Source organism: Hemibagrus wyckioides, linkage group LG17, assembly GCF_019097595.1.
Source record: "Hemibagrus wyckioides isolate EC202008001 linkage group LG17, SWU_Hwy_1.0, whole genome shotgun sequence".
Lineage (NCBI taxonomy): Eukaryota > Metazoa > Chordata > Actinopteri > Siluriformes > Bagridae > Hemibagrus > Hemibagrus wyckioides.
Genome location: NC_080726.1, coordinates 4,662,509 through 4,684,873, shown reverse-complemented (window position 1 = coordinate 4,684,873; position 22,365 = coordinate 4,662,509). Strand labels below are relative to the sequence as shown.

Genomic DNA, 22,365 nt, shown 5'->3' with positions numbered 1-22,365 from the left:
GTCCTCCACAAAGTCGTCCACAGCAGACTTCTATAACACATCGATTGAGTTACCTGATGAAAGTGCGTCTATTCGCCATTATTCCATACATGTGTGTATGTTCAGCTGCACACAGCAGACCTGCGTAGCTACTCGGCTTTTTGACCGATTGTTTCGCCGAGCCCTGACGTAACCGTTTCCTACTGTTTCCTGCCAGACCCCACATTTATCTATTGAACTCTTGATGGCATTGGCTCGCAGCTTCAGTACGAGTACCGGATGAGCTGCTTTTGTCTCTATAACAAGTGCCACACTGACAGAGGCACCTATTTACAGAGCGACAGAATGTGGCTTTCTGGAGCTATATTTAGAGCGCCACTTTTTCTCCCCCACCCTCATTCCTTTTTCTCTCCCTATTTGCTGAACACCGAATCCTACGGGCTGCCCTCTGTCTCCGCTTTCAGTCTGCATGTAAACAAAGTGCTTCATGCACCTAAAAGTCAGCAGGCAAGCCAAGAGTACACTTCATACTAATAATACACTCGCTTCAGGCTGACTAAGGAGTAAGGGGGACATTATTTATTACCCTGTACTTAATGTTTGGGGAAACTGTCCAAGTTTACATCATAAAAGTAAAAATGCTGTGAGTTCATACACTTAGGATTATACATCATTGTCTTAAATAAAATTGGAATAATTAGAAGAATTTTTTGTACACCAGTTGTGGCTGTGTTACTGGAATACCCAAGTAAGGAATAGTCACAGGGGGATGCTTTTATAGGAAAATTATCAGTACTTACATACTATTTTGTAGTATAAATAGTGTGTAAATATTCCAACTAGTAAAAGAAGAAGTGCACTTCAATGATGCACTTCTTCAGGTGTGGAATGTTGGACACTTCACGCACTCAACTGTTGCATCTAGTGGCAAAGAAGTAGGCGGAGCTATCAGGTAGTATAAGGGCTAAGCAAATTTTTCCAAAATGGCTGACGACAATCTAGAAAATGCGACGTCTTATAATTTAATAAAAATTTTAAATGAGCTCACATTGTCAATGGTCAGAGATGGTCACCGTGTCAAAAGAAACTGTACTGACGTCAAAAAATAACTGTTAGTGTTCCATTTGAGACGATGTGACCGTTCTAACACTAGACATTAGAGCGCATTGTGTAAGTGTGTAGTGCGTCATTTGGAACATAGCTAGTGTTTAATTAGGAGAAACTGTTACCACCCTGAAGTTCCATAAAAATGTAGTGTGTTAGTTATGAAACCAAGTAAGTAAGTAGCCTTGTCACATATATATATACTTTACTGCACAGTAAAATTCTTTCTTTGCATATCTCATCCTTGGGGGTTGAGGTCAGAGCGCAGGGTCAGCCATAATGCAGCGCCCCTGGAGTAGGGTGGGTTGGGGTCCTTGCTCAAGGTTGCAGCTTGGCGGTGCTGGAACTTGAACCCCGATCTTCCAGGTCAACGACCCAGAGCCTTAACCACTTGAGCTACCCCTGCCCCGATGGTGGTATTATACTACAGTATAATACCACCACAGTTGCTCTTATACAAGAGTAACTTTCCCCTCCAATAGAAATTTATTACATTTTTTTAAATAAAGAAGAATTATATAGAATGTATTATACTTTTTAGCTATTTGTTCTGTGGGTGTGTTTAATGTGTAATTGTGGAAGGTCCATGAGACAAGTTCCTGTTATCACTAACATTATAGTGCCTTAAAAAATTTCTCTGTAACATAAACAAGCTGCATTTTTAAAAATTTTGTTAATTACAAGAAAGACGGAAAAAGAGAGAGACTAGTGCATGCTCAAATATAAGAATCTTGAATCTTGAGATGTTGAATCTTATATTAGAGCATGTACAAGCCTCTCTCCTTCTCAATCTTTCTTGTAATTAACAAAATTTTTTTAAAAAACGCAACTCACTGAAATTTTAAAAAGTGTCCTAAGAGATGGAAAACTGAAAGTTAGAGCCTAAGAGTGACTCTTATGAAGCACAGACACTGGAGACTCCTTCCATAATATCTTCTCAATACAGAACCCTTCACCATATCGAGGATTACAGATGATTTTAAAACTTATTAAAGCAAGGACATTAACATAAACTGTGATTTGTGGTTTAACAGAGAAACACCGTCTGACCAATCAGAGTAGAGAATTTGACAGCACTGTGCTCTAAAGGTCTATAAAAGCCTACGTAAAGCCGCCATGCTTCAACCGATGAACAAACGCCTTTTGTCTGAAGTTTTCATTTCCCGTTTTCCTTTAAACAGTCTCCAGAGCACGAGTGAACTTATGAGCAATTCAGGAAGCGTATATATATTTTATATATATATATATATAAATATATATCAACTGGTCCCCGGTGGGTGCTGGAGCTCTGATTTGGATTGAAGTTTCCTCACCAGCCACCGAGTCTCTGCCAAAATCAATACGTTCCATTCAGAAGCCTTGGAGCCGAGAGGAAGAGCAGGCGAGAGGAGACGCAGCGGGTCAGGATTTAATAGTCTCTTGCAGGAGTCGATAATCCAAATATAAAATAATTACAATAATAAAAAATCTACATGGTGAACTCTTGAGGAACCGCAAAGGTTAGAATAACATAGCAGATGGACGGAGTCTGTAACGTGACACTGAAGATGTGGAGTAACAGTATACCAGAAGAGAACCTAAAATAGTTATACCGTTAACTTTATGGTGTACGGGTACAGCTGATGATTTCATGCTAAAATGACCAAAGACTCCGCCCACCACCTGAGTGATGGAGCTGATGCAATCGAGCAACAGCTTCTGTAGTCTGAGGGATTAAACTGAGAAGCTCAGGAGGAACTTCTTCACTCAGACCAGGCCATCAGACTCCTCAACACAGACGTGTCCATCTTACAGATCACTTATAACTCCTTAAAGTCTCATCATCGTCTATGACTTCATCTTATTTCTGTTTCATTCTATTTTTCATTTAGTTTCTTCAATTTAGTTTATTTATACTCCCCAGTCTAAGGAGGAGCAGGTTTTTAAACACGATCGTTTCCATAGCAACAGATAGCACTTTTTCCATAGCACTTGTATAACGAATGTTCCGTGAAGAGATTTTAAGAAGGTGCGTAACTGATGATTCGGTACAGCTTTACCTCTGACTGGTCCAAAGTTCTGGACACTGGAGACTCCATCTTGTAAGGAGATGTTTAACATTTAGGGAAGGAGTCTCCAGTGTCAGAACTTTGGACCAGTCAGAGGTAAAGCTGTAAGTCTTCAAGACAAAAGGTTTCATAAGACCTATTCACTATTCATAACAGAATGTTAAACCAAGAGTGTTCCGTAACTTTAAATGTAACTATAAATGGATAAAAACTGTAAAGTGACTTCATGATTCATGACTTCATTATCTCAGTGTTGAAAATTTTCCAGGAACAGCATGCCACAAAAATGTCGAATTCTTCCGGATTTAAATGAAAGCTTGCTAATTTTATACTTATGTCAAGGCCACACTAGACATGTTTGGTCACCATGAAATTACCATTATGAAAAATTGTAAGATTTGATGTACAAAAAGCCGTCATTTAGTCTAGAAGAGTTGATTCTCTTCGTCATTTCCAGTTCGAGTCATCTTGTACCCCTGTGCTACAGAGTGTATCATCTGTGCTAACACCTGTGTGTGTGTGTGTGTGTGTGTGTTTGGTGTGAAAACATAAAACGGTAATTCACACTTACCGAACTCTCTCATCACACACAGCCTGAGGAGTGGTTGCCATGGCGCCAAGCCTTGCTTTTCCATTGGGCATGGGCTGTTGAATAGCTTTATTAATTGAAGCATTGATTAGCTGTTTAATCCTGAGGGCAGCGGCACATGTCTTAGCTTCTTCGTAATGCTGCTTTTTAACAGGCTTTAAACAAAGAAGACTATCTAAAGGCAAAGGAATTGCATATTAAACCTGCATGTGAACAACATAAACATATCCAGTGTACCAAAGACCCCTGAATGACCTTAGACCCAGGTAGAATTACGGAATATATTACCTTCATAGCGTACTGCATTCCACAAGGCAACATTAAAAAAAGCCAGAAAGCTCTAAAGACCTTGACTACACTCTGGTAGCTAATCCTCTTATGCTAACAGCAATTAGCAAAGCTAAACAGCTTCTCAGCCTTCTTCTTTTTCTAAACCTTTCCAATTAAAAACAAGTTAATATAACTTTCCTTCTTTTATTTCCTCGTCAGAATTGTCCCTGATAGCATATTTGATACAGAGAAATCTTTATGCTAGTCATGGCTAGTTCTGTCAGTATTTCAATTTCACGTATATTTCAGAATTTTTATACACACACGACCAAATATTGGTAGCAGGACATCAAGATCCTAGTCTTGTTACAGTTCTACTTGGTACTGGATCATAAAGATAATCTGTATTTAAATATAATATAAATATAAACGTAAGATTTTTTTAAAGTATGAATTGACCCTGCAGACACCCTTATCCAGAGCAACTCACATTTTATCTTATTTATATACAACTGTGGGTTAAGGGCCTTGCCCACAGGCCCAGCAGCAACAGCTTAATGGACCTGGTATTTGACCTGACAACCTTCCAATCAGTAGTCCAGCACTTTAACCACTAAGTTACTACCCAGCCGGTGACCTCTTTTCAAACTGCTGCTCATGCTGCATCACACGGCAGCGTAACAACCTCAGAGGAAAGTGCACTCTGCCCTCTTCCTCATACATGATTCTCACAGATGCTCACGATTGTCTAGTATTGCTCTGACTGACAGGGAAAAGAGAGTATAGCATCTTCACCACCTTTTCGGTGGCTCTGCCATGGACAGGACTCAATATTGTGAATACTTTTAACCCTTTTCCCAGAGGAAAATCTCCTGTTTTATTGTGTTCATGTTGATGATTGGGTGTCTTTGTCATGTCTCACTCCACAGTGGTGGTTAATATGAAGCTTATATGAAAGTAGTTACTCAGGACTTTAAGAATTTGTAGGTTTTGTAGTTTATTTCTTTTTTTTTTTTTAACCTGGTATACTAAGAGCAATATAAACGTTCAGAAATACCGACAACAATAACAACAAAAAGATTAGCTTTTCCCACACAAATGTTTGTATCTTCACAGTAAATATCAAACCCGTTTCTGCTCTCTGAGATGCCCCATGTGTTCGTCATCTAAAATGCAGCTTAAATTTGATCTTCAACCAGTAAAAATCTGTGTAAGGTTCTCCAACAGAGGGAAAAACACACGTCTAAAACACACTGAAAGCCTACAGACTTGTTTTAGATCAGACTCACAGCCTGAACATCATTCATTTCTTTATACTGATAAGTATAAACCTCCATTTTTTTGTTACATATGACTGACAGAAAAATTTGCCTACCAAATGATTCAGCATTCTGCACACTCTAACGCTCAGTAAAGTGAAGAATAGCATACAGTATTTTCAGATTATAAGTAAATATTCTTTTTTGACACCAGTCAAAATCAGCCTAATTCTATGCACCGTATAGATTTTTCAAAAAATTTCCTCAAGGTCTAAAAGGCACTGCAAACACAGCAACCCCATCCAAAATCAAAAACACATTAACATCTCAGACATCTCGTGTGTATTTCCTTGTGTCTGTTAGTGTGTTTAATGTAACATGTATATCTATTTTTTACAATACCACAATCTAATGATTCCCAGCTGCCATCCTGATGCTTATCAGTGGCTCAGATCACTGCAAAGTGCACCATAAAACGTCCTCAAAGTGCACTTGGCCTTCCGAAAGAGCGCATGTAGTGAGAGCACAAAGTCATGACACTGTCCCTGTGTTGCCTTCATGATCAAACAATGGTCAAATAAAGCAAAGCAATGAAGCAAAAAAACAAAAAACAAACCTACTTACACAACCGTTTTTAGCTCGTTAGACGCGTGACCTCGCTCACCCCTATTGAGTGGCTTCTGTCAGCGGTGATTGTTCTTTTTTACTCAGCAGTGAACCAGCGTGGAAAATGTTTTAACAGCACTCTCTATTGATCGCTTTAGGTGTTTTGTCAGTAATTATGTAAAAAAAGAAAAAAACCTTTCAGTTTTTGTGTAAAGCACATACAATTAGTGTGGATGTATGGGTTTTTGATTTTGGATGATAGTGGGGTTTGGAGTGTCTTTTAGACCTTGAGGAAATTTAAAAAAAATCTATTCGGTGCAGGGAATTAGGCTGAATACTGGTGTCAAAAAGAATATTTACTTATAATCTGAAAATATGAGAGAAATATGACCTTCTAGTGCCAACAAAAATAATGTTCGAAGTGGAGCGTACAGTATTCGTAACTGACATATTTAATAAAACTATGAATAATAAAAACAATCAAACATATTTTTGCTTAGGAGGGTAGAATGTGTAGAAGATAAAAATATATTACATTAAATAAATTCATATAATTACATTCATGTATAAAAATAACAAAAGTTTCTTAAAGCAACATAAAGACATGCTGCATATTTAAAAGACAGAAAATAATATTCAGACAAGGAGACAATATTAATATAGTTGAATATTCATGATAAAAAATATTATTAAAGAGACATTTAGTTAGAAATTGGACTAATTTTTGTAGTAGTATTTGTTTTAAAGCTTCTGGATTTAAGATGTGAAATGTCGCCCTCTCTGGTGGAAAACAGCTATTGCAAGAAGCGCGAGGAAGAATATTTGAAAATGTCGGCTTTGTTGAACTAATCTCACGCTGTATTAAACATTTAATAAAAAATAAACTTATAAAGTAAAGCAGTATAATATCAATACTTAGAACACCAAAGCTTTACTAAGCCATCCATGGTGGTGTGGACAAATATTTGTAACCATCAGAATATAAATGATTTGCTACTGTTGGTATTAAAGCTGTGTTATGATATTATGATAATAAAATATCTTTATTGTATACCTCAATGTGATAGTAATGTTCATCCTATGCTAGCATAAAACGACAAAAGCCGGCTAAGAGAAGCTGTTTGCATCTGAGAAGCTGCACAAATCTGAAAGTATTAAGCTAGCATGCTAACTTGAGCTTGTTTGCTACATGTAGGACATGAAAAATGCTAAAAGACAAACAGCAATGGAGGAAATTTGATGCTTGAAAAACAAAAACAGACAGAAATACACCACACTAACACACCAGTATGATAATATTGTTGTGTATTTAGCATAAATAAATTTAGCAACTAGGTAAATAATGGGCCCTGCGATGGACTAGTGACCTGTCCAGGGTGTACCCCTGCCTTTCGCCCAATGTGTGCTGGGATAGGCTCCAGCAGATCCCCATGACCCTAATTAGGAATAAAGTGGGTATAGAAAATGGATAGATGGATGGATGGGTAAATAATGAGGATAAATCAGGTGACAATCAGCCTCTTTGCATGCTTTATAAACAGTCTATGCACTGTACTTTTAGCTTGCATACAGTGTTGTTGTGATAGAGTTTCAGTTATAAAAGTTGCAAGTACCACTTGATGAACGTTGGGAATTCATATATAGAATGTTTGCCTCATACCTCCAGAGTTCAGGGTTCGATTCCTGTCTCCACCCAGTGTGTTTGGAGGTTGTATGTTGGGATTGTTCCTTCTGATGAGTTGGTACCCCGTCCAGGGTGTCTTTCACTGTGACCCTGTGTAGGACAAAAGGTTCAGAAAATGGATAGATGGATCTATAAACCTAAGCAAGAAATTAAACTTAGAAATATGTCACAAATTTCTATCCTGCTTCTGTTTTCATTTCCATTTTCTGTTTCTTTTTTGTCTCTTTTAATGTTAATCCTTTAAATCAGTTAATAACATATACCCTGCTGTCTCACTGTGCACCTGTTCTGTTGTGTCTAAGCCTAAGAGGTTTGTGTAGTGTTATACATCCTGGTTATGTCCCACGTCTGGTTTTTTGTTTAGTTTGTTTACAGATTGTCCTTTTATAGCGTCGTCTCCTGTACGGACCATTGGCAACGATTTGTGGATGTCTCAAAATAAAAATAAACACCATGCTATGTTTACATTGCATCGCTTGTCCTGCTTCTAACCGCTATGACGTTACTAACATAAAAATAAAGAAAGCTAACAGTCAAATTATCCTTTACAATCAATCATGAGCTGGTTTTCGTCAGGGCACCACATTCTAATGACCCATTAAGGGTCTGTTTGCAGTGAAGACTGGCCAGCCACCAAATTTCTCTCTATAAATAGCTGGAGGTTATCACTGAAAGCCCTGTGCGATGCCCGCCATGACCCCACGACTAACACGGACCAGAGAACCCAGCAGTTATTACAAAGACACAAGGCGTTTGTTTTCTGCACTGTGTCATCAGTTTCTTGACGTTTTCTGATATCCAGCATTAAAAAATGGCATTAATGTGTCCCATAATGCCTTGCTGCAGCAATAATGATAAGGAACTGTCTCAACGTTTGGATTATCAGTTTATTGTGGTATGTGGTGCGTTGACAGTGACAGTAATCCACTAACAGAAAACTTATGAAGCACAGATGATGGATGTGCCACTGATTCTGGGATTCATATAAGCGACTCAGAAGAATGACGCAGCAAAATCTTTAAGGATGAAGCGTACAAACCTAGCAGGTCCCTGGACATACAACAGGGCAGATGTGTTTGCCTGTTCGTGTCTTGCCGGTGCACGGTTACGTCCATTAGTGAAGGAATTAAGTCCATTAAGACGCTAGTCCATTAGTCGAGAGCTTTAATTGTTGCGGCTGGAGACTCTGGAGTTCATTATCGAATTTCAGAGCAGACACTTATCACATCTGAAATGGCATTATAATTAAAGTTTAATTAGTAAAACTCTGCTTTTACCTCCTTAATAACTTCCCTCGTTTTCTTGTTTTTCCCGAACCCAACAACCCCCCACCCGACATTTTCTCTCTTATTTTACGCGATGTCTTTACTACACAGTGTCTGAAACATCTCTCTCAATACCTCAGTCTCTGCAAAGTGTAATCAATACAGTAGACACAGAGACACGGAGCCGGAACATTAGGCAATCATAATTGCTCCGCAAATGGGGATGGTATTGAATCACGTCTAATTAAAGAATCAGATACACAACAGCATGTTGAATCCGAGAGGAGATAAGAGAGCGGGTTCAGACGTGAGATGTCGCGACATGGTAGTGTGATCGTGATGTATTCCGTCTGACACGTCTTATAAAAAAAAAGTTCAACTTGACACAGCACAGTTTTATTTCTCATTACATTCTCACATCACGAATGCTCACATCATTAAAAAATTCAGCTGAACAGAAGTCCACAAGACTTCTGTTCAGGACCTCAGACCCTTGGAGATATTTTGTATTGAGGAGCGTCTCAGATTCGGCATCAAACATGAAAGGAAATGACCCAGGACGTGTTTTTTCCTTTGAATAAATTTCCTTTAATTAAAGGTCAGACGTCTCTCATATTGTGTCTCGGAGACAGATTTCAATAGGCTGTTATACTCATTTTTATCCAATGGTGCCAATAATTCCGGAGCTGGCTGTAACGATGTGAAGGATTTACTTTTAACTGCTTTGAAGTTAATTATTTCCTTTAAGGACAGACTCCAAAATCCTCTTATAATACAGCAATGTGCTAAGAATTTATTATTAATTAAAAGCAAGTCATACTTTTTAGCCATTTCAAGTTACATTTAACGTTAGCAAAATAGCTCAGAATAGTTTTTCTCACATTATAGCAGCTATAAACAGCTGTTCCATCACCAGCATCTCTTTTTCCCCCTATTTTTGAAAGTAAATAATTCACACTCCTCTGTCCTGAAGTGTCCTTGCACTGGAGACTCCTTCCATAAATGCTAAATGCAATCAGAACTGGTCATTTAGCAGTGAAATAAATATATAAATAAAAACAAATGAACAAAGGATGAGCGAAAAAAAAAAACAATGAATGAACGAATGAGTAAATAAGTAAATAAATGAACTGTAAATAAGTAAGAAACCAAATACATAAGTAAATGAGCAAATGAATGAATTAGTGAGTAAATAGTTAAACACGTGATTGGTTGACTGAATGAATGAATGAATGAATGAATGAATGAATGAACAAGTAAATACATGAAAGCATGAGTTAATGAATGTATAAATAAGTAAGTAAATAAATGACTAAAGGAATGAATGAATGAAAGAATGAATAAATTAGTGAGTAAATAAGTAAGCACATGATTGAATGAATGAATGAATGAATGAATGAATGAATTTGTAAATAACTAAGTAAATAAATGGCTAAATGAGTGAATGAACAAGTAAATAAGCAAGTAAAATAATGAATGAATGAATAATGAATAAATGAACAAGTAAATAAATAAGTAAGTAAATGGATGAATGCATGAATGAATTAGTAAACAAGTAAGCACATGATTGATTGAATGAATGAATGTGTAAATAAGTATGTAAATGAGTGACTAAATGAGTGAAGTAAAAGAATGAATGTATGAATGAATGAGTAAATAAGTAAGTTGGTAAATGAATTAATAAATAAATAAATTAATTAATTAATGTGTAAATAATATAATAATTGCATAAATGAATGAATGAATGTGTAAATAAGTAAGTAAATGAGTGACTGAATGAATGAACAAGTAAACACGTAAGCAAATGAACGAACAAACGAATGAATTAGTGAATATATAAGTAAGCACATGATTAAATGAATGAATGTGTAAATAAGTAAGTAAATGAATGAATGAATACATAAATGAATAAATAAATGAATGAATACATAAATGACTGCATGAATAAATTAGTGAGTGAATGAATTAAAGAACAAACAAGCAAACAAATGGATGCAAGAGGAATTAAATAAGTGTGTAAATGAAAGAATGAATGAATGAATGAATCATGAATCATGAATGAGTCCATACATGTTTCGTAGTCAATAGTAAAACATTATATTTTATCATGATCCCTTCTTTATCTGCAGTCAGGCAAATCAGCGTTAAAACATAGCTCTGATCTTGTAAAGAATTTATCATGACATTAATCTGAAGTGGATTATTTGGTCCAGTTACCACTAATACAATTCTATCCACAAATAAGCCTGTGTACATCTGGTCCTGTTTTAATAGTTTCCGCTTCATCCACAGACCTCCTTCACTCCTATCACTCCTTCTCCTCCTTCCTTCTTCTTGTCTCTTACTCCTTCGCCTGTCTCACTCTTTCTTTATTCTCTGTTTCTCCTGTTTTTCTTTGTCATCCTGCGTCCGCTTGTCCCCTGTCGTCTCGTCTCGGAGTGAGACCATGACGCAGACTCTGCCTAATTACCACAGAAGCAGACACAAGGACAGTCGCACTGCAGCACAGACACACACACACACACACACACACACTTGTAACCGTAGTTGGCACTTTCTCATGCCACTGTGTAAAGATTGCGCTGTACCATGTGGCATTGTTTGATCCTTAATGAGAGAGAAAAAGCGAATCTGTTTACTGCTTAATATTCGAAATGTGTGAAGCGAAGACGATCCAAAGCTTCCAGAACAGTGTATACAAACTTCACTGACCTTCAACCCAGTCGTGGTCATCTGTCATGATTTCATACATTTCTGGCATTTGGCACATCCAGAGCAACTTACAATTTATCTCATTTTATACAACTGAGGAGCAGGGCCCGGCAGTGACAGACGTGGACGTGGACGTGGGATTGAAACTAACAAACTTATCAGAAGTCCAACCCCTTAACCACTAAGCTACCACGCCCCCCCAATACAAAAAGGTACTACATACTATATGATCAAGTACATACTTTATAGTATACTGTATACAGTGGGACCTCAGCATGCGAATGCCCGTCATTGCGAATTTTTGCCTTAAGAATTGAAATTTAGCAAGAAATTTACATCAGTATATGAAGCATTTTCGGCATACGAACGAACAGAACTGAACCGAATGCTGGTTACATTGTGTGTACATCCGGGAGCCGTTCAAAACTTGTTAGCACCAGTGGAAAGCAAGGCGAAGCCAACCTAAGCGAGTTTATGAATTTTACGTTTTTTTTCAGTCAGTGAAAGCTGTCAACCCACGAGACCAAAGTAGCCTTCGGCATGCGTTCAAAAGCTAGGTGATTTTTCGGTTGTTTCTTTTGTTGACAGATTGGTGGAGTGGGTGCTCTACTCTATTTTTAGCCCAAGCTTGGTGGCACAACTTCCTGTGAGGAGCCTTGACATGGAATGCTTGGCTTGGGTCAGTTCTTTGTAAGCAGCCATACAGTTTACATACGCTTCATATTGGGAATATTAGTCATATTTTTGGGCGGCTGGAATGGATTATCTGCATTTACATTATTTTTTATGGGAAAATTCATTTTCCAATAGAACTGTTTGCCTTAACAACTCGCCTTCAGAACTGTAGTGATATTCCACTCTCTCAGTACAGATGTAGAGCATTTTTCCTAATATACACCATTTGTTTGGTCTTATTCAGTCAAAAAGCTCACAACACTGTATGTTTTTTCTCACACTAGCGTCTGTGGTTCCATTCACACTTGTTATGAACATGTGACCTGGTAAACAGGTTCAAGTGTTTCTTTAAGGTTCAGTGTGATGCGATCACTTGAACCTCATCCCATTTATACTACATAATACTTTTAGTACAAATCTCTACAAACTTTACAAAACACTGCAAATCTTTATACGATTCTACAAACAAACTACAACGTTTTATTACTTTAGAACACTCTATAAACCTTTACAACTTTATCACCTAGTACAAAATCTTAGTACTTCAAATCTTAAAGCAGAGTTCCCCAACCTTTTTTGTACCATGGGCCAGTTTGATACCGAATAATTTTTCTGCAGTGCTGGGGGCAGGGTGGTGGGTTTGGTGGGTTCGGTGTTTGATAGGGGAGCTCTTTAGTGACATTTGTTTTTGGGACCATGGCCTGGTGGTTGGGGACCCCTGGTTTAGATCATCTTAACAGGGGTGCACAAACTTTAGGTATCCAGTGTTTCTGCAAAGCACCAACTGGTGATTGATGGGGGAGCTTTCTAGTGACATTTGTTTTTGGGTCATTTTAGCGTGGGTTAGCTTGCGGACTTACTGATGTATGGAAAAACCAGCGACTGAGTCAAATGCGGGAGGCGCAGGCGGAAGCGGCAATTTCTTGAAATAAATTACATATAATTTGAAGTTTTATATGTAAAATTGTAAGTTTATTGTTTCTTTGTGGCCCAGTACCAAATGATTCATGGCCCGGGACCTGTCCGGGGCCCAGTGGTTGGGAACCCCTGTCTTAAAGGACCAACGACGTTTAAGTGTGTCACTGGACAATATCTGATATCTCATTTTCATTTAGAAATCATGCCGAATGCTAGAGCTCTACATTTCTAAGCTAATAAATAAACGTGACACTTTAACAGCGAAGACTTACGCAACATTCGTCGTCTTCGTAGCTTCATTCATCGTTTCATCTTTCGTTCATTTTTAAGTTTTGTTAGCAGACCAACTGGTTAAAACATTTCAGTATTTCTGTATTGAATATAAATGTTGTGGAAGACATGAGTAATTAAAGCAAAAGCATCACTAATAATTCAATTCGCTATAAAATTATGCTATAACCTCCCTCTCTCTTTTTTTTTAAAAAAAAAGAATAAATTAAAAAATATAAAATAATAAATATAACATTTTATAAATATATTTTATTTATTTTTTATTAATTAATTTTTTATGGGCCCTGTTTTCCAGCTGAGTTGACAGGGATTTCTTTTAATTTTTAAAAAATTTTTTATAAACTTTGTTTATTTTACTTATTTTTCCCCTTTTATCCTTTTCTTATTATTAATTGTTTTTTTTTTACTTTATTTTAAATAAAATGTGTTTTTTGTAAAACTCAATAAAAAAAAGAAAAAGAAATCATGCTACAGATGTTTCTCAGCTCTACAGGGATTGTGTTACCTTAAGATTAAATTCCTATGTTTCCGGATCTGAACCAGTGTAAATCTTTGGCACGTATCAGATACAGAATCTTTGGACCTTTTGACTTTTCCTGGATGGAGTGAGCTGTTTGAGGATTCAGGCCACGTAGGAGAGAAATAAACTGTGAAGAGTGGGAAGTCTCACTGGCAATTTATTGCTCTCCACATGTGAATTAGGCTCCATTGAGTCTCATCATATCCAGGTCAGCGGCACATAACCGTCCGAATCCTCCAGAGATATAAACGACGACTTTGCTGTGTCACCGCATTCGTTTTGGTGGTGAACGCTCCATCATGTCCGCGGTTCAGTAATTCAATAAAGTGTAATTGTTTCTGTAGGCCGATGTCTGGGATTTATGGTAATAATATCTGGAACGCTTTCATAATATTTTGTTATTAGTTTACTGTTGGTTGAGTCTCTGCAGACTCTTTTGTGTAACGGTGAGACTTTTTGTCTCCGCTAGCGCCGTAGCGTGTAATTGTAGCCGCTTTGAAATGAAGAATTTGCGTGAGATTTCAGTTTTCATATCAGCCCCAGTTTTAGGACCCTCTCGAGTGTGTGATTCGAGAGCTTAATGGTGTATAACTCCAGGCCTCATGCTTCGAAGTCTCCCAGGTCTCCCGTTTCCTGTTATCGGGAACACGAGTGTGGGTCTAATTTTAAACTTTGGGCCAGTCTGTCTCACGGTCGTCTTTGGCTAAGAGAAGTGCTTTTCATGCATGATCATGTTCCTGTAAGGAGCTCTGATACCTTGTTCTCTCTCTCTCTCTCTCTCTCTCTCTCTCTCTCTATGTCTGGAGAGACCAGCAGGAAATATGGATTTATTTTTAAACATTTATTAATGTGTTTAGTCTTTTTCTACTTTTTAACTTCCAAAATAATAATAGATAGATAGGTCGGTCAGTCGATAAATAAATAAATAAATAAATAAATAAATAAATAAATAAATAAAATGCTTATTTTTATTATTCAGCACAAATGTAAAAAAAATATTTAGCAAAATAAATAAAAATATAACCAAGTCAAGTCTTCATAGTTTTCATAAACAATTCCAGTTAAAACAATTATATTTAAATTCATCTCTAATCCTTTCCTAGTATCAGGATCTGATAAAATGTTTTGATTTTTATTTATCTCTGTCACATTTTTTCATGGTATCATCACCTGTCCTGGCTATCGGATCAGCAACATCTTTTATATTTTCTCTACATTCGGTTATTTATTTATTTATTTATTTATTTATTTATTCTTTTTTTATTTTTTTATTTTTTTACTGTAGCTGGATTATTATTTTATTATTAAGTTTTGCCAGAATCGGCCTAAATCTGCAGAGCTTTCAGTTTTCTCCAGACTAACAGAAATAAAGAAATTCTCACGAGCTCTTTGGATAGTTTACTTTCCTTTCTAACACGGTTACCTTCTAAGCGGACGACCTAAAAGCATTAAAACCAAATCTTTTTTGGAATACTGCAATATAAAGAAGCGTGTGTAGCTTACAGTACATTTTTTGGTCTAGAAATAAGCCCCGCCCCCAACAGCCCCTGGCTTAATGCTTCTGTCATCTACAAACAATTCACAAGTAGTTATCACAGTTCAGTGGTGGTGTGTGTGCGTGTGTGTGTGTGTGTCTGTGTCTGTGTGTGTGTTTATAGCAATTACACTTTCAGCAAAGCGAAGAAAAATACAACCCACTCACATCAGATCACCTCATCAGATTCTGAGAAGGGCATTACACATCCTCTGTTTGTGTGTGTGTGTGTGTTTCACTGTTCTGTAATGGCCAAGCACTGTCTAAAAGCACCTACGTGTGTGTGTGTGTTGCAGGAAACAAGAGCTGCTGACAATCTCAAACGTTCCTCTGGGAGAATGTCCACCATCACCGCCACGCACTGCGCCACCCACCATGAAGGTGAGTGCAGTAATCAGCTCCACACACACACACACACACACACAATATTATTCCAAAAAAAAGTGCTATTTCTTATGAAAATCTCCCCTATCATGTAATTCCAGATAAATCCTACCTAGCTAACAAAATAAAAGTCCTGAAAAGTTTTTTTTCTAAGGTCCAGTAAAAAGTTTAAACATTTCCAGGATGTCCTGGACATGTAGACAGATTTTGTACTATTTGGAAGGGCACTCAGGGACATGGATTGTTGCATGTCAGTGAAGTCATGAATTCTAGTTTATTTCACAATGTTATTTTGTCTAATTATTCGAGCCGGAGAGTTTGTTCTTGCTCATATTAAAGTCGTTTATTTGTGTGATTTAGAGGCTGACTTGTTTCTGAGGCATTTACAAGTTTAATATGGCAGACATCAGGGTTTGCATGTTCTCCGTGTACTTCATGGGTTTCCTCTGACTTCTCCAGTTTCCTTCCTCAGTCTTAAGACATGTGCTGTAGGCTGACTGGCATCACTAAATTTACTGTAATGTGAGAGTGTGTGTGAGAGTGTGTGTTTGTGTGTGAGAGTGTGTGAGAGTGTGTGTGACAGTGTGTGTTTGTGTGTGTGACAGTGTGTTTGTGTGAGAGTGTGTGTGACAGTGTGTGTTTTTGTGAGAGTGTGTGTGACAGTGTGTGTTTGTGTGTGAGAGTGTGTGTGAGAGTGTGTGTGACAGTGTGTGTTTGTGTGTGTGACAGTGTGTTTGTGTGAGAGTGTGTGTGACAGTGTGTGTTTTTGTGAGAGTGTGTGTGACAGTGTGTGTTTGTGTGAGAGTGTGTGACAGTGTGTGTTTGTGTGAGAGTGTGTGTGACAGTGTGTGTTTGTGTGTGACAGTGTGTGTTTGTGTGTGAGAGTGTGTGTTTGTGTGTGACAGTGTGTGTTTGTGTGTGAGAGTGTGTGTGACAGTGTGTGTTTGTGTGTGAGAGTGTGTGTGACAGTGTGTGTTTGTGTGTGAGAGTGTGTGTTTGTGTGTGACAGTGTGTGTTTGTGTGACAGTGTGTGTGACAGTGTGTGTTTGTGTGTGAGAGTGTGTGTGACAGTGTGTGTTTGTGTGAGAGTGTGTGACAGTGTGTTTGTGTGTGAGAGTGTGTGACAGTGTGTTTGTGTGTGAGAGTGTGTGTGACAGTGTGTTTGTGTGTGAGAGTGTGTGTGAGAGTGTGTGTTTGTATGTGAGAGTGTGTGTGACAGTGTGTGTTTGTGTGTGAGAGTGTGTGTTTGTGTGTGAGAGTGTGTGTGACAGTGTGTGTTTGTATGTGAGAGTGTGTGTGACAGTGTGTGTTTGTGTGTGAGAGTGTGTGTTTGTGTGTGAGAGTGTGTGTGACAGTGTGTGTTTGTGTGTGAGAGTGTGTGTTTGTGTGTGAGAGTGTGTGTGACAGTGTGTGTTTGTGTGTGAGAGTGTGTGTGACAGTGTGTTTGTGTGTGAGAGTGTGTGTGACAGTGTGTGTTTGTGTGTGAGATTGTGTGTGACAGTGTGTTTGTGTGTGAGAGTGTGTGTGACAGTGTGTGTTTGTGTGTGAGAGTGTGTGTGAGAGTGTGTGTTTGTATGTGAGAGTGTGTGTGACAGTGTGTGTTTGTGTGTGAGAGTGTGTGTGACAGTGTGTGTTTGTGTGTGAGATTGTGTGTGACAGTGTGTTTGTGTGTGAGAGTGTGTGTGACAGTGTGTGTTTGTGTGTGAGATTGTGTGTGACAGTGTGTTTGTGTGTGAGAGTGTGTGTGACAGTGTGTGTTTGTGTGTGAGATTGTGTGTGACAGTGTGTTTGTGTGTGAGAGTGTGTGTGACAGTGTGTGTTTGTGTGTGAGAGTGTGTGTGAGAGTGTGTGTTTGTATGTGAGAGTGTGTGTGACAGTGTGTGTTTGTGTGTGAGAGTGTGTGTGACAGTGTGTGTTTGTGTGTGAGAGTGTGTGTGACAGTGTGTTTGTGTGTGAGAGTGTGTGACAGTGTGTTTGTGTGTGAGAGTGTGTGTGACAGTGTGTGTTTGTGTGTGAGAGTGTGTGTGACAGTGTGTTTGTGTGTGACAGTGTGTGTTTGTGTGTGAGAGTGTGTGTGACAGTGTGTGTTTGTGTGTGAGAGTGTGTATGACAGTGTGTTTGTGTGTGAGAGTGTGTGTGACAGTGTGTGTTTGTGTGTGAGAGTGTGTGTGACAGTGTGTTTGTGTATGAGAGTGTGTGTGACAGTGTGTGTTTGTGTGTGAGAGTGTGTGTGACAGTGTGTTTGTGTATGAGAGTGTGTGTGTGTGTGTTTGTGTATGAGAGTGTGTGTGACAGTGTGTGTTTGTGTGTGAGAGTGTGTGTGACAGTGTGTGTTTGTGTGTGAGAGTGTGTGTGACAGTGTGTGTTTGTGTGTGAGAGTGTGTGTGACAGTGTGTGTTTGTGTGTGAGAGTGTGTGTGACAGTGTGTGTTTGTGTGTGAGAGTGTGTGTGACAGTGTGTTTGTGTATGAGAGTGTGTGTGAGAGTGTGTGTTTGTGTATGAGAGTGTGTGTGACAGTGTGTGTTTGTGTGTGAGAGTGTGTGTGACAGTGTGTGTTTGTGTGTGAGAGTGTGTGTGACAGTGTGTTTGTGTGTGAGAGTGTGTGTGACAGTGTGTTTGTGTGTGAGAGTGTGTGTGACAGTGTGTGTTTGTGTGTGAGAGTGTGTGTGACAGTGTGTTTGTGTGTGAGAGTGTGTGTGACAGTGTGTGTTTGTGTGTGAGAGTGTGTGTGACAGTGTGTTTGTGTGTGAGAGTGTGTGTGACAGTGTGTTTGTGTGTGAGAGTGTGTGTGACAGTGTGTGTTTGTGTGTGAGAGTGTGTGTGAGAGTGTGTTTGTGTGTGAGAGTGTGTGTGACAGTGTGTTTGTGTGTGAGAGTGTGTGTGAGAGTGTGTGTTTGTGTGTGAGAGTGTGTGTGACAGTGTGTGTTTGTGTGTGAGAGTGTGTGTGACAGTGTGTGTTTGTGTGTGAGAGTGTGTGTGACAGTGTGTGTTTGTGTGTGAGAGTGTGTGTGACAGTGTGTGTTTGTGTGTGAGAGTGTGTGTGACAGTGTGTTTGTCTGTGAGAGTGTGTGTGACAGTGTGTTTGTCTGTGAGAGTGTGTGTGACAGTGTGTTTTTGTGTGAGAGTGTGTGTGACAGTGTGTGTTTGTGTGTGAGAGTGTGTGTGAGAGTGTGTGTTTGTGTGTGAGAGTGTGTGTGACAGTGTGTGTTTGTGTGTGAGAGTGTGTGACAGTGTGTGTTTGTGTGTGAGAGTGTGTGACAGTGTGTTTGTGTATGAGAGTGTGTGTGACAGTGTGTGTTTGTGTGTGAGAGTGTGTGTGACAGTGTGTGTTTGTGTGTGAGAGTGTGTGTGACAGTGTGTGTTTGTGTGTGAGAGTGTGTGTGACAGTGTGTGTTTGTGTGTGAGAGTGTGTGTGACAGTGTGTTTGTGTATGAGAGTGTGTGTGAGAGTGTGTGTTTGTGTATGAGAGTGTGTGTGACAGTGTGTGTTTGTGTGTGAGAGTGTGTGTGACAGTGTGTGTTTGTGTGTGAGAGTGTGTGTGACAGTGTGTTTGTGTGTGAGAGTGTGTGTGACAGTGTGTTTGTGTGTGAGAGTGTGTGTGACAGTGTGTGTTTGTGTGTGAGAGTGTGTGTGACAGTGTGTGTTTGTGTGTGAGAGTGTGTGACAGTGTGGGTTTGTGTGTGAGTGTGTGTGTGACAGTGTGTGTTTGTGTGTGAGAGTGTGTGTGACAGTGTGTTTGTGTGTGAGAGTGTGTGTGACAGTGTGTTTGTGTGTGAGAGTGTGTGTGACAGTGTGTGTTTGTGTGTGAGAGTGTGTGTGACAGTGTGTTTGTGTGTGAGAGTGTGTGTGACAGTGTGTGTTTGTGTGTGAGAGTGTGTGTGACAGTGTGTGTTTGTGTGTGAGAGTGTGTGTGACAGTGTGTGTTTGTGTGTGAGAGTGTGTATGACAGTGTGTTTGTGTGTGAGAGTGTGTGTGACAGTGTGTTTGTGTGTGAGAGTGTGTGTGACAGTGTGTGTTTGTGTGTGAGAGTGTGTGTGACAGTGTGTGTTTGTGTGTGAGAGTGTGTGTGACAGTGTGTGTTTGTGTGTGAGAGTGTGTGTGAGAGTGTGTGAGAGTGTGTGAGAGTGTGTGTGACAGTGTGTTTGTGTGTGAGAGTGTGTGTGACAGTGTGTTTGTGTGTGAGAGTGTGTGTGACAGTGTGTTTGTGTGTGAGAGTGTGTGTGACAGTGTGTGTTTGTGTGTGAGAGTGTGTGTGACAGTGTGTTTGTGTGTGAGAGTGTGTGTGACAGTGTGTTTGTGTGTGAGAGTGTGTGTGACAGTGTGTGTTTGTGTGTGAGAGTGTGTGTGACAGTGTGTGTTTGTGTGTGAGAGTGTGTGTGAGAGTGTGTGAGAGTGTGTGAGAGTGTGTGTGACAGTGTGTTTGTGTGTGAGAGTGTGTGTGACAGTGTGTTTGTGTGTGAGAGTGTGTGTGACAGTGTGTTTGTGTGTGAGAGTGTGTGTGACAGTGTGTTTGTGTGTGAGAGTGTGTATGACAGTGTGTTTGTGTGTGAGAGTGTGTGAGAGTGTGTGTGACAGTGTGTTTGTGTGTGAGAGTGTGTGTGACAGTGTGTGTTTGTGTGTGAGAGTGTGTGTGACAGTGTGTTTGTGTGTGAGAGTGTGTGAGAGTGTGTGTGACAGTGTGTTTGTGTGTGAGAGTGTGTGTGACAGTGTGTTTGTGTGTGAGAGTGTGTGTGACAGTGTGTTTGTGTGTGAGAGTGTGTGAGAGTGTGTGTGACAGTGTGTTTGTGTGTGAGAGTGTGTGTGACAGTGTGTTTGTGTGTGAGAGTGTGTGTGACAGTGTGTTTGTGTGTGTGTTTGTCCTCCAGTTAGTTCCCCGAGTCCTCTGGGATAGACTCCAATTTTTCGGTCACCCTGTGTAGAATAAGTGCTACAGAAAATGAATGGATAATGCATAATAAGAGACATTTCTCTTTCATTGACCATGTTGTTGACCTCAGCATGTCTACTGTATGTTAATATATTCAGTACATTTAAAGTTGTTTGTTTTGTTCACTGAAGGTTACCGGTGTCGGTCGAGTCGGCTGAATTCAGTTTCATGCTGCTTTTTAGCTCTATTAAAAAGCAGCTCTTTAACTTTATTTCATGACACATTTCTGTTTCCTTTGAATTCAGGGCTTGGGCTTGAAATCCTTGGTGTTTTTAAAGCTCAACCCAGTTCTTTACCTTTTTTGTGCCCTAACCATCGAGACATACAGAAGTGATTATAGTATAAAGGAATGAGGCTGCACAATTACTCATAATTTATTCAGGACAAATTCTGGCTTTATCAATTAATTAAACATTAACCCGTTCATCTCTCAAGACAATATACCACAAGGTCGAGGGTAGAACAGTGTGGCATTGTTTCTGCCCCTGTGTGTTTAACCCCTGAGCAGTATCAGTGTGGTGGATTCCTGTATTAATGCTGACCGTTGGGCCACAAAGATTAAATTTGATGTTTTCACAGGAAAATGATGGACACCAGGATTCTTGATGGAGAGAGAGAGAGAGAGAGAGAGATGCAGATAGATATATAGGAGGAATAGTGGATGAAAAATAAGAGACAAAGAGAGATTGACAAAGACAAAAAGACAGATAAAAAAGAGAGACAGACAAATGTATGGCTTGACACAAACTAGAGAGAGAGAGAGAAACAGATGACAGAAAACAGAGACAGAGAGACAGAAAGATATATGGATAGACAGACTAAAGAGAAGCAGACAGGAAGAGAGATTGAGAAAGAGACAGAGAGAAACAGATGGAGACAGAGAGAAAGAGAGAAACAGGAGGAATAATTAGAAAGAGATGAGCAAAGACAGAGAGAGAGAGAGAGAGAGAGAGAGAGAGAGAGAGAGAGATCTAATTCATCACTGTATAAGACTGAAAGTAAATGAAGTTGACCCTGAAGTCATGATCCTTTTACCTCGTATTAAATGGAAATATTTCACGGCCTGCTCTTAAAATCATTCAGAGCGATTATGAAATCATGTGGTGAAAAGTGAAATCTCTTACTGAAGTCAGCTCCACTTCCTGAATTTTCAGTCAGGCGCAGTTCAGAACTTCCTGTTAGTGGAGCAACAACATCAACACACAATTAATGACATGTCAGTATTTAACTCTATACTTCTCTATTAATAACTTCTCATCACTCTCTAGTACATCAATAAATAAATAAATAAATAGATAGATAAATAAATACAAACAAACAAGCATATAAATAAATGAATAAATACAAATTCGTAAATAAAAATATAAATAAATAAATAGAACAAACAAATAAACAAACAAACAAATAAATAAATAAATAAAAGTAAATAAAAATATAAATAAATACAAACAAGCAAATAAATAAATTAATAAATAAAAATAAGTAAATAAAAATATACATACATAAATAAATAAATAAATAAATAAATAAATAAATAAATATTTGACCTTGACTTAATTAATTCAAATTAAATAAATAAAAAGAATAAATAAATAAATAA

The 22,365-nt window shown here is 38.7% G+C and overlaps 1 protein-coding gene across 7 annotated transcripts in view; it reads left to right on the top strand.

Annotated features, from left to right (window-relative positions):
• Positions 1 to 22,365, top strand: part of rap1gap2a (RAP1 GTPase activating protein 2a) — a 131,618-nt gene that overhangs the window by 70,831 nt on the left and 38,422 nt on the right. For all 7 annotated transcript variants that reach the window (XM_058413573.1, XM_058413572.1, XM_058413574.1 and 4 more), the window contains one exon: positions 15,751 to 15,835. In XM_058413573.1, coding sequence (XP_058269556.1) covers positions 15,751 to 15,835 — 85 coding nt within the window. The remainder of the gene's footprint in view (positions 1 to 15,750; positions 15,836 to 22,365) is intronic.